Genomic DNA, 17,417 nt, shown 5'->3' with positions numbered 1-17,417 from the left:
ACAGGTTCTCTAATGGCCCTTCTACCTCTGCCCTTTGGGATCTCAGGGATCCCCCTGCATTGCTACCATTTGTACACACACACACACACACACACACACACACACACATGCACACACGCACACACGCATTCTCAATAGCTTCTCAATGCTGGTGAGCACCTAGCCTGCAGCAGCACATCCTCCCCTGCACACACACCCAAGCACAGAGGTGCCCTTGCTTCACCCCTGCCCTACACGAAGCAGAGTGTGCACACACACACACACACACACACACACAGCCCAACTCACACACTGTATGCACGATGAGCACCCACAGGTGTGCACATGGAGACACAGGCACTCAGGTGGCAGACTGGCGTGGACGCACATGCAGCAGGTACACACCCTGTGGAAGGGCACATGTGTCCCCCTCCTGCCAGGCTACCCTGCCTCCAGGTAACCAAGTTACCGGACAACCTTTGCGTGGAGGGCACGTGCTATGGAGGATGGAAAGTGCTCCATGGTGTGGTTTCAAATGCAATTCTCCAGTATGTCTGTGCCTCCGTCATGGTTTCCCTTTTTCAGGGGTACATTAAAATCTGCCACCTCATGCTCAAATGTGCCAGAGGATCCTGTTGCTGTGGAGAATGTTCCCTTTTCTACCACTACTGCGATTTAATGGATAAGCCATGTAAAATGCCTAGCACAGCACTGTAAATGTTACCAGCTGCTCCCAGCATCATTGCTCATTGCAGTCATCACTATCCCTGGCTTCATCCCTTTAGGATGCTCGGAGCAGCTGAAGAGTAGGAGGAAATGGCTGGACTGGGAGCTACAGGCCTGGATTTTAGTCTCCAGCTCATTGTGAGGCCTCAGGCAAGCACCATCCCTGATCCAACCCAAATCAGAAACCTGCAGTGCTGCAGAATCCATCAGGGAGTGTGTCCAAAATGCAGATCCCTGGGCTCTGCCCCAGACCCAGGACCACAGAACATGCAGGTGAACAGCCTCCCTGCAGGGTTCTGAAGCACAGTCAGGTGGGGGACCCACTGGGCTTTAGAGTCCATGGCTTTATAAATGTGTTTATAAGCAAATTAACACATAGGAAAATGCAGAATGTTAACAAAAAATACACTTAAGAGAATAGATTTATATACGTAAGTATATATACTAATTATATACCAGCCCTTCATTATGCACATTTTTATAGTTTTCCTAGCACTGTCACATCCGCCAGAGACAGAAGCAGAGCAGGGATTGTTACAGTATTTTATAGCCTAGGAAACGGAAGCAGAGCAAGGCCAAGGGCATCACAGAATGCAGGTCGTTGGCTCAGCCTCAGGAGATGGACCATTTCGGGCCTTATCACCTCATTCCACATGGTTCTGACTTCCCACCCTCAGTGTACCTGTCTTTTCACTCCAGGTTTACAGAAACTCTAGACACACATACCTTCTCCAATAACTCAAGGTTCATGGAGAATGGGACAACCTCACCCAGTTAATGGGCCTCCTCACTGGGCAGCGCAGGGGGTTCCCAAAGCCCTAACACTGCATCTGCCATCTGATCTGAAATGGTCCTTCTGTTCTAGCCAAGCTGAGTTCAAGTCCCAGCTGAGCCGATCCCTAGCTATGGCGACCTTGTATATGCTGAGCCTCAGTTCCCTCTTCTGTAAAAGAGTCTCCTAATTCCTACCCTGCAGGGCGATTGGGAGGATCAGGTCTCATCTGTGCAAAGTACCCAGCGTCAGGCCTGGCACGTACGCTCCTGTGAGGCTGGAACCCCACTAACTCGCAGGCTAAAGTGTGAGCTCCTGGAAGGCAGAAATTGTCATTCATCAGTGTACCCGCACCTACCACACGTAATACCTGCTCAATAAAAATGTGCTGATGAATGAAGACTTGATATCGCCAAAGCAACTCCGCTAGTCCTGGCTTACCTAGCTTACTGTTGTATTTTGTGACCCATTTTCCAGCTTGGGAGCTGAAGGCACTGAGCAGGGATGGTCAGGGCCAGAAGGGAGGGGTTGTGGTTCCTGGGAAATGCCCTCCATCTGCCAAGGCAGTGAGGAGGAGAGGCCGTTTTCCGGGAGCCCTGAATGCAATCCTGTTGACTCAGAGGCATAAATAATGCACCAGCATGTTCTCTTCTTGCCACTGCGTCACGCTAAGAATAGCACCGGCTACCCTTTCAGGGATTCCACGGTGAAGAGAGCAGGACATCAAGACGGGGACAAGCAGGGGAAGACGTCGTTGGACAGGACTGGCAACCACCCTCCCTCCAAGCACATCTTTCCCAACCTGTGAGACAGAGGACCCTGGAGGTCAGAGCTAAAAGGTTCTTAGAGGCTCCTGGTCGGGAGCTCTCAGAGGATGAGGGGAGGCCTGGGAAGATGGAGCCCCCTTCCTTTCTACCAGAACTGTTTTATCGTCTCCTCCCTCCTGACCCCCATCCTAAAATAAGCCCAATCCTCTCACCTACCGCTCCACCACCCTCCTGCTCCCTCGTCATGTGATGAATAGAGTGGGTGCTTCCCCTCTTATGTGTTTCCATGTAAAACTTTGGAGAGAGAGGAAGACTCGATAGCTTTTAATGTTATTTTTTTCTCAGTTTAGAAATGACTAACCTAGAACAGTGCCTCTCATACTGTAATGTACAAAATTACTCCGGATGCTGTTAAACTGCAGATTTTGATTCAGGAGGTCTGGGTTGGGGCATGAGAATCTGCATTTCTAAGAAGCTCTGGGTGATGCTGATATTGCATCCATGGGCCATACCTTGAGTACAGAAAAACTAGAGCATTTCTCTTTAAAACAGAGGGAGAGCCCAGCCAGTGTGGCTCAGCAGTTGAGCATTTACCTATGATCCAGCAGATCTCCGGAACCTGGTCAGGGTACATGCCCGGGTTTCAGGCTAGATCCCCAGTGGCGGGGGGTGCAGGAGGCAGCCGATCAATGACTCTCTCATCATTAGTGTTTCTATCTCTCTCTCCCTCTCCTTTTCTTTCTCTGAAATCAATAAAGATATATTTTTTAAAAAACCAAACAGATGGAGAAACTGAGGCCCAGAGAGGAAAAGGGATGTGCCAAGAGCATACAGCAGAGCTGGGATCAGAACACAGGCCTCCTGTTTCCTCCTAGTGCTTGGTCCTAGGGGAACCTTGGGGTTGAATGGAGGTGTCTGGAGTGGAATAAGGGACAGGCAGCAATTACGGGCTGTGGGAATCGGTCCAGGGACAGGCCTTCATTCAGCCAAAAGCTGAACCTCCTGAGTCCACAGGCTCCCACAAGGAATAAAAGGAAATAGAATTCACCTGAACAGAGGCACTCAACCAGAGTGACTACAGCCTCCTGCCCAAGAGCAAGCCCTGGCCACCATGCATTTGAGGACTGAGGGACCCAAACCCTCCAGGAAGGCAGGATGCAACAGGTGGTCATTCAAATGCAAATCAGATCAATGGAGAGGAAGGGCTGGCCAGAGCACTGGAAGTCAGTCTAATTCCGTCAAGGGTGAAGGGGCTGGGGGAGTGCAGAGAGGCCCACTGGCAGCACTATCTGGATGGACATCCGAGGGAAAGAAGAAAAGAAAGGAGGCAAGATCAGCCTCCCAAACTGGCACAAGGAATAGCCCCTCCTTCCTAGGACCGGCCTCAAACCCCTTTGCAGGCTCCAGGCCCTGCCTGACAGCCCCACTGCCCCTCCTCCCATGCTGCAGGTCCCCTCAGGGTGCTTCACCCTCCAGCTACAATGGCTACAGTGCTCAGACAGGGCCTTTGTGCTCAGACGGGGCCAAGCACCTCTCGCCTCAGGGCCTTTGCACTGGCTGCTGCTCTTGCCTAGACCCGTTTCTCCCCTCACCCCTCTGTTGTCCCTTTCTGACCATACTTCACTTCTCATCCTTCAGGTCTGTTTCCAGGTCTAGGGAGGGCTTGTCTGCCCTCCAACGTCACATTCCTCTGCCTCAGCACCCTGGCCTCTCCTCCAAACTCCCATGAGAAAGTAATTCCATCATTATTTGTTTTAGCATCAGTCTGCCCTGCCTGATCCTAAGCAGCCCCCGCAGGGCAGGGTCTGCTGTGTCTGCCCTCCCGCCATAGCTGGGGCTCACTAAATATTTGTTGGCTGAATGAGGGAATAAATTAATAAAAACACTGCTCACATTACTACCGCAAAACCTTCACCTCCGTGGTTCCAAGTGACCTCGCTTACCCTGGAGAAGTTGTACAGGACTGGGATTTGCAAGATTATCTGGGTACATAGCCCTCTACTCTGCCACACTCAGGCTGAGTGGCCTCCGTCGTCACAGGGCCTCTCTGAATGGGTCTCCGGCACTGCTGGTCCGGTCTATATGAGGGGGAATCTGAGAAAGCCTCTGAAAGCTGTAAAGAGCATCATTAACTGGTAGCATTACTCTGGCCTTGTTTGAGGCTCAGAGAGGGAAAGAGTCTCATTCAAGGCCACACAGCCAATGTGTAGCGATGCCAGACACCCTGGCACAGCTTAAAGCCAATAGCTGAGCTTCAGGCCCACCCAGGCTCTGTAAGGGCACCATCTGCCTGGAGGCTGGGCAGGGGTGGAGAAGGGAGAAAAGAGGAAGGCTGGGAGCATTCAGCCTCAGGCCCAGAGCCAGGGTGTGGTGGGTGGGGCCCCAGTGGGAGCCCTGAGTGGGACCTGTCAGCTGGGCATGGGGGAGCCAACTGGCACAGGCTGGGTGGTAGCATGCTTGCTCTCCATGCGCGTGACAGTCTATTTTTTAATCAGCACCCTTCCCATCCCCCAACTCCGTGTGCTCTCCCAAAGGGCCCGATAGCAGGAATCTTGGCTGAGACCAGGGCCACCTTGGAGATGGGTGGTAGGGTCCACAAGTCCCACTCCCCGTGATGCCCACAAGTACTAAGTGGCCCAGGATAGGACAGGAGACCCAGGGGAAAAGGGCACCTCCTGCCTGTGACCTTGGGCTCGTCTCTGGACTCACTGACCTCAGTTTCCACCATGTGTCCAGTGATGGGAGGCATGCCAGACTCCATGGGAGTTCATAACAACTCAGGCTCTTGGGATCCACTCAAGCTCCACAACACGAATGACGCCTACTCGTCAGGCCCTGGCAGAACCTCCCATGCCCACAGCATTCCCAGGGCACACTTGATTCTCCCTGACCTAGTCCCAGAGGAGGAGGGGCAGGGAAGAAACGAGGCTGAGCTGGCTCAAGGGCCAACCTCAGAACCCCAGACCCCAGACCCAGTGAGGTTTCTCCTTCTAGGACTTGAGGGACAAAGATGACAAAGATTAAAGAAGAGTGCTGTGCATCCTTAAGCAGGTGGCTTGGCCCCTCTGAGTCTCTGGCACTCTGTCTAAAGCAGGAGGGGCCATATTATGCAGTAGTAGCACACAGGTTTTGGGGCCAGACTGCCTGGGTTTGAATCTGACCACTTACCAGCTGTGTGAATTTGGCAAGCTCAATTAACCTCTCTGTGCCTCAGTTTCCCATCTGTAAAATGCTGATGATAACAGTACTTACCTGATGTAGTTGTTGACATGTAAAGAAATTTGAACACCCCTGGCACATAGCAAATAACCATAAACATGAACTATTTTTCCAGAACACTGGCTCTCATCTTCTGAACACTCTTAGTCTCTAAGAGATGTTATTCCAGAGGATAAATGCGAGTCTCAGGTCAGCCCACTCTCCTGTTTGTGGGGCTCATTCAGCCTGCCCCTTTCTGACCCACCATGCTGACAGCCCCTCCTGCTGACCCCATGTTTTTGGAGTATGTTAAGCTCTTTCACACCCTGACCCCCACATATCCTTCTTAGCCCATTTCATAGCAGCTCAGAACAGAGGCCTGAGTCCCAGAGGAAGCAAATAATTTGTCCAAGACTATCAGCCAGTCAGCTAAGGCCTGAGGTTCAGGTATCCATTCCTGAAGCGTAGGCCAGGCCCTTTTCCACTGTGCTGTGCCCATCCTCCCACCCTCAAAACCTGTTCCTGGCCAAACGCCAAAAAGTAATTTATACTGAGATATGAGTCTTGAGTAAGTGTCCATCTCCTCAAGGGCTTGCTATTTTAACAGAGATCAAAACATGATAATGCTATTTAATAAGTAATCTTTTCTTTAGCATTTATCATCTCATTTAATTTTCAGAGCAACAGTATAAGGTCTATTATTGTTTCTATTTTATAGATGAGAAAACAGAAGCCTAGAGAGGTTATATAACATGCTCAAGCTTCTCCCAGCTAGCCAGAAGCAGAACCCAGGGCTCCAACCACAGAATCTGTGTATTAGCCTCGAGGGAAGCAGGTAGTACTGGAGTAGATTGAATTTGGTCCATGTGTAGCAGCCCCGGGAGGAGGGGCAGGGTAGTGTAGGGTCACAGTACTATACAATACTGCCTCACCAAGTGGAAAAGATGAAGCTAGGATGGTGGAATTTCAGGCAGTGGCCAGTTGGTAAAGATTTCATTCTGGAGAGAGAGGGCTTTTGTAAGCCTCTGGAATTACAGGGCCGGGAGGCTGTCCCCACATTGACTCCTCCTCTGGGACAGTTCACAAAGGACTCTGAGTTCACACACACTGGACGAACTCAACAGAGCCCGGGTCACCCGTCTGACCAGATCATGGGCCCTAGGCTCCTTTGGGTGGGTGCGCAGCCTGAAGCCCCAAGGGATGAAGGCATTTTCATAACCACAGTCAATGCCCCGCCCCCTCCATACCTCCAGTTCCTAGCTTAGACCTTTTACCATCTTCAAAAACACTTTCCTCCCAATCCAATCCCTCCCATTCTTCTAGACCTAAATTCTGGTCATGCCTCCTCCATGAGCCAGCCATGACCACACCTTCAGATAACATTCAGGCCTCTGCTCCCATGCCACCTCCAGAGAGAGTCCTTCCCCAACCACCGACACAGAGTAGCCCCTCTCCATCTCAGCAGCACGGCTTACTTTTAATCATGCCACTTTTACCTATCTGAAATTACCTTGCTGATTTCTTTGCTTCCTTTTTTCTTGACTATCTCCCCAATTAAAATGTAGCTCCTTGAGGGCAGGGGCCTGATTGCAACTCCAGTGCCTAAAGACCCACCCACCCCATTGCTAGCCAGGGACACTGAGGTCCATAGAGAGCAAGGGATTCACCCAAGGTCATACAGCAAGCAAGTGGCAGAGGTTGGCCTAGCACCTAGGTCCCTGCATTGCGGCGTCCCCGTGCCCATTCCAGATGATTCTCTGCTGGCTTATCTTGCCCTTGCCGCCACACTGCAAGGGGGGCCAGGGCCTGCAAGTCCTCCACAACAGCACCCCTCCACTTCCCCAGGGGCTCACAGTGCCCCAATCTGGGCAGCCCTGCCTGCTTCCCCCTCAGTCCCTCCCTTCCTGGCATCAGCAGCTCTGATGAGCTCATGTCTGGAAGCCTGGGAGCTGCTCTGAAGGAAAAGGTGCCTCCCAGGCCAGGCCCCTAGGCCTGGAGGTGTGTTCAGCCTTGTGGGATGATAGCCCTGGCAGGTGGAGGGAGGAAGCTGACCCCTGCCTAGCCTACCTCCCAGAGCTGTGACATGGGCTCAGGGGGACGCATGTCAACCACAGAGCTAGTCCGGTGGGGGTGGAGGTAGGGTGAAGAGGAGATACAGAAAAGGTTCCTCTGCCATATGTGCCCTGTCCCATTATCAAAAAGCAGCTCTGGCCTGGCCGGTGGCTCAGTTGGTTGGAGCATCGTCCTGTGCACCAAAGGGCTGCGAGTTCAATTCCAGGTTGGGGCACATACCCAGGTGGCACGTTCCATCTCTGGTCAGGGTGCATGTGGGAGGCAACCGACTGATGTTTCTCTCTCACATCAACGTCTCTCTCTCTCTCTCTCCCCCCTCTTCTTTCCTCTCTTTAAAATCAATAAAAACATTTTTTTTAAAAAGAGTGATTAAAAAAAAGAAGCAGCAGCTCTGTTCCAAGGAAAGGCAGCTCTGCGGCCTTCTACTCACAGAATCACCCTGGGCAAATCTCTTCTCTCTAGCCTCAGTCTCTCCAACTCTAAAATGGGGAGATTAGGTAGAATGATGACTGAAGGGGCTAAGGATGAGTTGGGAACTAGGCACCTGAATGTCACAGGGTTTTAAGGACCCCCAAAGCTCAGGGGAAGAGCAACAGCTAACAAGGGAGGGAAGGAGTTAGAGGCCTATTTTAACCATGTAGGTACTGATTCCAACCACACTTAATATCGGTACTAGTTTGAGAGGTGGGGAGGGGCAGTTGGTCCATGGCCTGCAAAATGGGGGCCAACCTGGAAAGTGGTGATTGGGAGCCAGGGTGGCACAGCAACAAACAGTTTGCTTTTGCAAAGTTCTCTGAGTATCGAACTAGAGTGATCCTAGTCCATTTCCCACATTGTACAGATGGTGAAACTGAAGATGGGGGGAGGAACCAACCCAGGATCTCATATGGAGACAGAGGCAGGGGACCCGCCTCCAAGCAGTAGGACATTTTCAACTCCTTTGAGGAGTCCCATTCCACTGCCTGGGGTATAGGGTAGGTAGTGGGAAGAGGAGGTAGTGGGGCTCTGCCCCAACACAGGATGGGGGCCAGGCCTCAGGCTGATGACAGGCAGGCTGGCACCAGCAGAGATTCCAGTCCCTTACCCCAGTGCACCCCAGTCCCTCTGACCAGCATCCTGTCTCATCCAACACCTTGCAACACGACAGGGGTGGGGCGCACCCCCACCGCCCCTGCAGCCACCGCAAGTACTGCTGTCCCCAAGGCAGTGCCTGGAGGGCTCCCTTCCCGCCCTCTCACCCAGAGCCAGAGAGGGCAGGGGTCTTGCCCCAAGCTCACACAGAAAGTTGGTTTGTTCCAGCGCCACCTGCCACTGTGGAAAGGCTGGGGCGTGCGGCGGGGCTGCCTCCCTGCTCGCTCGGGTCCCTTGCAGACAACCCAGGCGGGGCACGCGGCGGGGCGGGGGTGGGGTGTCTTGTCAGGGCCCTGGATGGGGCCCTTCTAGGGCCTCCGAGTTCTCTTGGCAAATGGAGCAAGAGTAGCGACGTTGTGAGAATTAGATGTGTGGCCCTTTGGGACAGTCCCCCCTCTCCCCGAGGAGCTCAGGAAAGGCCTCGATTTCCCCGGCGGGGCTCGGGCTGGCGGTCCCTGCGGTGGGACAGTTCGCATCCCGCGCGCCTGGCCCGCGCGCAGCCCGAACCCAGCGGGGGGGGGGGCGCCCGCGGGAAGGGGGGCCGCCGGCTCAGCACACGCCGTTCCGTTGCCCCACGGGCGCCCATGCTGGCCAACCCCGGGCAGAGTCCAAGCCGCTGTTTTCCCGAGGCCAGCTGGCCCGATCTCTCCCAGGGTGGGCTGGGGAGCGCAGAGCCCCCGCTGCTGCCCACCCGCGAGCCCGGCGCTGCCCGGTCCCGGATCCGCCCGCGCGCTGGGGCTGGAGGGCTGCAGCGCCCACGCAGCCCGGGAGCGGCCTCCCGTCGGGGCGTCCTCCGGCTCCCGAGCTGCTCCAGAGCCTCGAGATGTCTCCAGCCGGCCCTCCGCCCCACCGTACAGATGGGGAAACTGAGGCCCAGGGGTGTAGCAGCAACTTGGCCAAGGTCACCCTGCCCGCGGGGACCTGGAGCCAAGAGGTGCCACCTCCATCTAGTTGGTGCCGGGAACAGCGCAGGTGGGAGGGGGCGAGGTGCGCTCGGCGCCGGCACCCCAGCCCGGCCAGCGCCCCCCACTCACCTCCAGCCTCCGTGCGGTCCCCGAGCTCACTGACGCCACCACCTCCGCGCACCTGGCAGCGTCCGTCAGGGCGCCCCGCCCCGAGACCCCCTCGGCTCGGAGGCCACAGCCACCTCCACCGCCTCGCCGGCTTCTGGGGGACCCGGAGCCAGGAGGGCTGGGCGGGCGACCAGCCGCGCTCCTACCAGCGCTCCCCGGGGCCCTAGCGCCGCCCCTCTCGCCGCCCCGCCCAGCCCTCCGAGGTGCGACTCCCCCCCCCCCAGGTTCGGCTTCAGTCCCCCGGCGGGTCCCCTCTCTCGCCCTGTCTCCCCCGCTTTGCCTCACTCTCCGCTGCCTGCTCGTCTGCCTCTCTGTTTCCTCCACGTTTTTACGTCTCTAGGTCGTCTCCAAACTCTGCTTTCTGTTCGCTCAGCATCTGCACGCCTCCCCGTCTGTGCCGTCTCCACCTTTTTTTCTCTGTCCTCACGCACCTTAAAATCTGTCTTTGTGATTCTTCCCCCATAACTGGCGCCACCTCCCGCTTCCCCAGCCCGTTCCCTTTCTGACCCGGTGCAGCACCTTCTCCAGCCCCAGGAGCTGCAATAACTGTGGACCTTGGTCTTTCCCCGTCTCAGCCCCAGGAGCTGCAATAACTGTGGACCTTGGTGGAACTTGGGCAGATGGCGCTGAGGAAGGTTGCCGCCTCCTCCCAAGCCCCGGGCCATCCCCTGACTTGAGTGGTGGGCCAGCAACCACAAGGGCAGTCATGCCCTGGGTCTCTTGGGCTTCAGTTCCCCATCTTTTCATTGAACTAAACTCCATTCACACTGAGCTCCTTGGCAGGCAGCAGGCAGTGTGCATCAGAGTCACATGGGATGCTGTTCAAAGTCAAGATTCCCGCATTCTGGTGACCCCTCCCAGTGTAGGGGAGACTCAGTGGGCTTGGAAACAGGACTGATAACGAGCACCCTTCACGCTCCCAACAATTTTGAAACAAAACTACATTTGGAAAAATGCCGGCCTGGGTTTTCACCGAAGTTTCCCTGGGTTCCAAGTACCCCACCCCTTCAACCAGAATGGTTCCACTTTCATCTGTATTTTATGTCAGGGTTCTTTCTGTGTTTTAGATTTCTGCTAAAGGAAGTGAGAAGTGTGCTGATGCAAATCCAAACACAGAGTTACAAGTGGACTGGTTTGGGGACATCCCCTATCTCCAATGGGCGGGCTCAAGAGCGCAGGAGGTCAGGTGACGGAGGGGACAGATCCTCCCTGGCTGCTCCGCCTCGTGGGGCCACAGAAAATCCCTCTGATACTGTAGATGCTCTTATGCTGGGGCTGCCCCAGGTGGGGGTGGGAGGCACAGAGGGGACCTGGGGAATTGGCATCAGGCAGGTTATATTGCCTACAGGGTGAGTGCGTGTGCTAAGAAAGTGGCTAGAGCCCAGCCTGTGGGAAACCAAACTGTGTGGGTGAGAGAGAGAGAAGAGAAAGGCTAGGATTACTGTGTGGGTGGGTATGAAAGAAAAAGAGATGGGAAAAAGGAAGGAGGGCAGAAAGTGGTTCGTTTTGTCCGTAGGTGTGTGACAGTGGGCGTGCAAGAGTGGATGTGCCTGTAAAGGAGAATGTGTGCATATGTAAGAGAGATTGCAAAGTGTAGGTGTGTGAGCAAGAGAAAATGGAGAAAGGACCGTGATTCAACCTGTATCTAAGGAGGGAATCTGTGTACTTGTATGTTTCAGGCGGGACCGTAGCTATGTATGCAAATCTGATACATGTGAAAGTTAGGCATGCATGGGTCAGGGGTGGGGGGCTGTGGGAGGGTATGTGTGGATATATACCCCATGCATGGATGTGTGGGTGCCTGAGGGCATGCACATGTGTGCAGATGTGAGTACACACATGCGTTTGCATAAGAACATGGTGTATATACACCATGTGTGTTTGCATGCATGTTTATGGGGGGGGGTGAGCGTATATGTGTTAGTGCACATTCAAGGTATACATGAACCTGTGAGCCCTGCTCCTACACCATCACCCTCCTATTACGGTCACTACAGTGTGAGGAGTGGGAGAAGTGGGTGGCCCCCTGCCTCTCTGACTGCCCTTTCTCCCACAGGACTGAGGAGCAGGGCCATGTCCTTGGCCCAGGGACCACTGTCAGCTCTTATCAGGGGCATAGATTCCTCCGCCTCCACCGGATGGACGTGGCCTGGGGCAGGGTTCATCTGACAGCCCAGGTCCAGGTCCTCATCTCCACCCCAGAGGCTCAGGCAGTATCCTCCAGATACCCCAAACCCCCAACAGCAAGTGGCCAGGAGAGGAGGGGAGGTAGCTTTCCCAAGGCCGTGAGTGAAGGAGGGGCTGGGTCAGCCTCGGAGCCTAGCTCTCCCGGAGTGTCTCCTAGGCGGAGGGAAGATGACCTAGCAGAGTCCCCCACCATCCCCCAGCCTGAACAACCTTTTCCTAGCCCCAGGTGGGTGGAAGAACACAGCCTGCTGCCTCATCTCCATGGAGACAAGTCAGCACAGAGGGTGGTGTAAAGCATGGGCCAGACCTCCCAGGGTTCAAATCTTAGATCTTCCACCCGCAGGCCTGAGATTTTGACAAGTCACTAAACTCGGTTTGCCTTAGTTTCCTCATCTGTGAAACAGAGATAAGAAAAGTATGAACTCCCTAGGGTTATTCAGAGGAGGAACTGAAGTAACCCATACAAAGCTCTTAGCACAGAGCCTGGCAGCTGAGCTGGGAGGCAGAAGCCCTGGGTTCTAGCTCTAGTTTTGCCACCAACTTACTGTGTGACCTTGGACAAATTGCTTGCCAGCTCTGGGCTTTAGAGTCTCCACCAGTTTATCTCCACAGTAATCTCAATGAGCCCTTCCAGTTATGACTAGCTGAGACTTTGCAGAGAGGACAGCTATAGTGCGGGGATCTCTTGGTGAGCTGTGGACTAAGCAATGCAGGCTGGGGCCTGAGAATGAGCCATACACGACACTTTCCTTCCCACATATATTCTCCCAAGTTGGCAGCAGGTGATGGCAGGGAACTTAAGCTGCTGCCCACCTCATCTCTCCGCAGCCTCTGACCCTCCAGCCTGCCAAGGATCCCATTCTGCCATGCTCAGCTGGTACTCAGGCCTAAGAGAAATGGCACTGGTACCCACCCACCCCAAGTGGTGAGTACCCAAGGCAGAAGATGTCCTGACCCATACTTAAAGCTATCAAGAGAGGCAGTTATAATTGCGGAAGGACGGGTGTAATTGTCTGAAGATGCTTATAATCCTCTGGCGGTAATGGGAGGAAGCTTTAAAAGAAACCCTAATCCACTAATAACCTGGCAGTTCCACAGGCCTCTTCCCTCCGGATCTCCGGGCAGAGAGAAGGGACTCTGGCTACTCCCTTTCCCAAAGGAACAGAAAGGCCAGTGAGGGCTCTGACCCCAGAGCACCCGATTTCTACTCTCCTGCGAGAGCCAGCTTCTTTCCTGCCTCCGCCTCTGAGAAGTCTCCCATGCCCATTCCATCCTTCTGAGGCCACTTCTGTCTCCTCTGTCCCTAGAACTGTTCAGGACAGAACTGGAGAACCGTCTGGCTGGATGTTTAAGAGAGGAATGAACCAGACTGTGAGGTAAGAGGAACATGACCACAGTCTCAGTCAGTGAGAATGAGATACTATGAAATGATCTATCTCCATATGAGAAGCCAACAGGGCTCATTAAATGTAGTCCCTTCTCCCCTCTCCATCTATGGTCTCTTTACTCCAGGTGTCAGCAGGCCACACCTTTCCCTTATAAATCCACAATACAGTGGCGGCCAAGGCCAAAGTCCCTTATTCAAGATAAGCTGTGATTGAATCATGGCTTAGCAGCTTGCTACCCATGAGTCTTGGCCAAATCGGTTATATTCTCTGATCCTCAGTCTTCTCATCTGTATATAGGAGATAATAACAGTATGTCCCTCATAGGGATCATTAAATGAAATGACTTGTGCAAAAGCTCTCAGCACAGTGGGCTTGGCACATACGGGCTTAACAAGTAATAGCTATTGTATTGTTGAACTGATTGTGAGCATTTTAATTATTATGAACATCTTCACATGCTTTTCTAGATTACACTAAAATTTCCAAAACGCTGCCCCAAGATCACTACAACCTCACAATAGCTCTATGAAGTAGATAGGGCTCATATTTTAATTTTATTTGTACAGATGAAACTGGAGCTTACCAAGGGGAAGGGGTTTGCTGGGGTTTCTCTAGTCGGCTTTGGTTCCAGAAGCAGCACCCATGTCTCGCGGCCCCCACACATGGTCTGTGAGAGGGATGGAAGCAAGTCCTGGGCTTTCAGGCTCTAGGGGAACTGAATTTGGGCTGATTATGGTGTGAGGGCCCACCTGCAAGTTCAAGGCTGCTGGGGCCTCCTGGGGCCCTCCTCCTCCTGCCCCAGATGCATTGAAGTTTGCCCAGCTCTACGTGTGACCCAAGTGTGGGAGGTGGTGGGGGTTGGCTATGGGGGGAGATCAGAGCCTGGAAAGAATTATTTCAGAAAAAAGAGTGGGCAGGATGGCTGGTGAGATGCCAGCCGGGGCGTCAGCAACGCCTGCAGAGAAATGAAGTGTTCCTGCGTGACGCACAAGCCCTCCCGGGCCTGAGCGAGCATGGCCCAGTTCACGTCCTCCCCATCTGGACCCACTTCAGCGTTTCCATGGGCCGGGTGGTAGAGGTGATTCAGTGTCGATTTCCCTGCCCCGCCCTGCTGCTGACTCCGGCTGCCTATTATCACCCTTCCTTCCTTCCTTCCTTCCTTTGGGCTGCTCACACGGAGCTCTCCTCTACCCGCCTTGGTTGGGTCCTCACTGCAGCCCAGGTGATGTGGGTCCTGCCTCTGTCATCTCTACCAGATGGGAAACCGAGGCCTGGGTGAGGAATGTGCGTCCCTCTCAGTCACCAACTGGTCCTTAACGTCCTCACTCTGGGCCTCGGTTTCCCACCTGTAATATTAGGAGGTCAGATTAGATCATCTTCAGTCTCTACCTCAGAAGCTCCATGAGGGCAGCAACCACATCTGCTTTGCCCAGCGCTGCGTCCCCGGCACCCTCGAGCAGCTGGCACTCAATACATTCAAGCAGGCAGTCCTGCCCCATCAGCTGTTCACACTCCCCAGTCATTTGTTAGCACCAGTGATGAAAGGGCGGACAAAAGTGAGAGATGGGCTTGTTTTCAACCAAGCGTGATAACACAGCTTTCTCTAGCTGCCATTTCATGTGCCCTCTTTGGCAGAGAGAAGATGGTCTTAGATGTGGGACAGCTGGACTTGCACGTAGCTCACAGCCTCCCTGTAGCTCCACAGCTGTCAATCTGGGCATGCCCATGAGACTGTGATGGGCTGTTACGCATCATGGGAAAATATGGTCAAAAGCCCCTATGTTAAGGACCTGTGGGGTCCCCTGTGACTCTGGCAGTCCAGGGGAAAAGGGATATGAACTTACCTGGTTTCTGGGGAAGCCTGGGTCCAGGGCTGGGGCTGGGGCTAAGGCTGGGGCTGGCTGTCATCACTTGCTGGGCCTTTACCATGTCCCAATCCTGGCTGGTCCTGTTGTCATGCTGGGGCTCCCTTCGTGCCCCCCTGGAGCAGCTGGGTGGCTGGATGCCCAGGGCTTTGGGCGACTCTGGTGCCTCTTGGGTGGCCCTGCAGGTGGAGTTGTCCCCATTCCTGGTGACCATCCTGTCCTCCTCCAAGTCGGTGAGCCCTGCCTCTCCCTGCAGGCTCTCCTCACCGCCGCTTTCCTCTGCCTCCAAGGCCAGACACCTGTAGCTCCCATCCGGGATCCGGAAGGCACAGGGGTTGGGCCTCCCTTCACTGGGTCCGAGGGGTGGGGGTGGGAGGTGAGGGCCCAGCATGGTGCTGTCTCTCCTCGGTGATGCAGAAAGCTGGCTCCTGGGCTGGGGCCCGGGCCACCTGTGTGAGCCCTGGTCTCTGCTCCTCTCCAGGCCTCCTCTGGCTCTCTACAGCTTTGACTTCCTCAGGCGACACAGAGCTGGGGCGAGGTCCAACTGCCGGCCTTCCTGGGCTGGGTGGGGTGGTGGGCCCCCGAGCCCTCCTCCTTAACCCGTCTCTAGTCAGTGAGGCCCCCCCTTCAAGACGATCTATCTGCACAGGGGGAAAAGAAACAGCACATGAGACAGTCGGCTGACTGTTCCAGCTGAATTTCTGAGACCTGTCCACCTAGGGTCTCCCTGAGAACTGGCTGGTCCCACACACATCCACAGGAAAGTCCCAAGCTTCAGGCACTCGACATCCCATGGTTTTGCCATATCCTTATGCCATTTGACACTTTATTTGCTTAATGTTTTTCTGTAAATCAACTTTAAATAACTTCTATTACTTTGGACTTAAGCAATAATTGCAAAGAAACCACAAGTATGTTGGGCTAAGTCAATTCTCCCAATATGTACACATTAAATAAATATCTAGTTATTTAAAAATACTTATCTGGGCGCCCTCTGGAAAGAATTCTCCCACATGCTACCAAAGGTACATACAACACAGGAATCACAGGAATGGTGGGGCAGAGGGCAAAAGACTGGGACAGGGACCCCTGAGAAGGCTGTGCACCAAGGTAGATGGTACAGCAATGTGCTTATGTGACAGGCTTCCAGCTCTGCCACCTGTGTGATGGGTAGCAAATCATGTGACCTCTCTGAGCCTCAGCTTCCCCATCTGTAAAATGGGAACTGAAATATCTCCAACGTAGTGTTGCATTGATGATTAAGTGAGAAAATGCGTGCAGAAGACTTAGCACAGTTTCTGAGATGCAGCTTAATACATGTTGGCTATTCTTTCATTCCACAAACATTTCTTGAGTTCCTATCACATTTTAGACACTATAAAAGGTACGGGGGATACAGTGGAGATAAAGAAGATATACTCTGGCTCATGAAGCCTTAAAATCTGGTGGTGGTGGGAGCTGTGGATGATACCGGGGATAATAATAATAACAGTATGATTATTTAGAAATGTTAACTGATAATAACCCAGGAGAGAGGGGATGCGAGGAGGAAATGGATGGGAGAGAAACTTGGGTGGAAGAATTGGCTGGGCTGGGAGGCAGATGGAGAGTGGGTGTGGAGGAAGGGGGTGGAGTCTAAGATGCAACTCTGGTGACAGTGTGGTTTCTTGATTTTCAATAATAGAGATCAGGAATAAATGGGAAGGAGCAAAGGAGCAGGTGTTCAGGGGAGCAGGGAGATGAATTCAATTTGGGATTTCCGGGGGAGATAGCACAGTCACCTCCACACGGGGGCCTGGAAAGCAGGGAAGAGTTCCAGGCTGGAGACAAAGGTTTGCAAATCATTTGTGGAGGCACAGGGCAGAGGTGGACAAGATGACCCAAGATGGGGAGGTAGAGGACACCTTGGAATGTGCAGGTCTTGGTTAACAGAGCTTGATTCCATCATTTCTTAGCTGTGTGAACTCCAGTGAGGGTGAACATTCCGAATCTCACTTACCCTCTGCAAATAGGGAGAGAAGACCCTCACACACGCCCTGGCTACCCCTTGGGCAGTGAGAGCCCAGAGAATTATGAAAGTCTGTGGACACTGCTGACCTCAGGGCCTGGACTGACCTCAGCTCTGACGCCTCCATCCCCAGGCACCGCCACCCCGCCCCAGCAGGCTGGGTCAGGGCCTCAGCTTCTGGTTGGAGCTGTGCCGGGGAGAGTCTGGTAGGCAAGAGGAAAGATAAGCGCATTACCAGGCCCTGGGGAAA

At 53.9% G+C, this 17,417-nt stretch overlaps 1 protein-coding gene across 3 annotated transcripts in view; it reads right to left on the bottom strand.

Moving 5' to 3' along the window:
- Positions 1-17,417, bottom strand: part of SYNPO (synaptopodin) — a 50,777-nt gene that overhangs the window by 20,259 nt on the left and 13,101 nt on the right. For all 3 annotated transcript variants that reach the window (XM_081134228.1, XM_081134230.1, XM_081134229.1), the window contains one exon: positions 15,139-15,800. In XM_081134228.1, the coding sequence (XP_080990354.1) occupies positions 15,139-15,550 (412 nt within the window). In that variant the 5' untranslated portion in view covers positions 15,551-15,800. The remainder of the gene's footprint in view (positions 1-15,138; positions 15,801-17,417) is intronic.

The sequence above is a fragment of the Miniopterus schreibersii genome (genome assembly GCF_964146895.1).
Source record: "Miniopterus schreibersii genome assembly, chromosome: 4".
In the NCBI taxonomy this organism is placed as follows: domain Eukaryota; kingdom Metazoa; phylum Chordata; class Mammalia; order Chiroptera; family Miniopteridae; genus Miniopterus; species Miniopterus schreibersii.
This window is presented reverse-complemented; position numbering and strand designations above follow the sequence as displayed.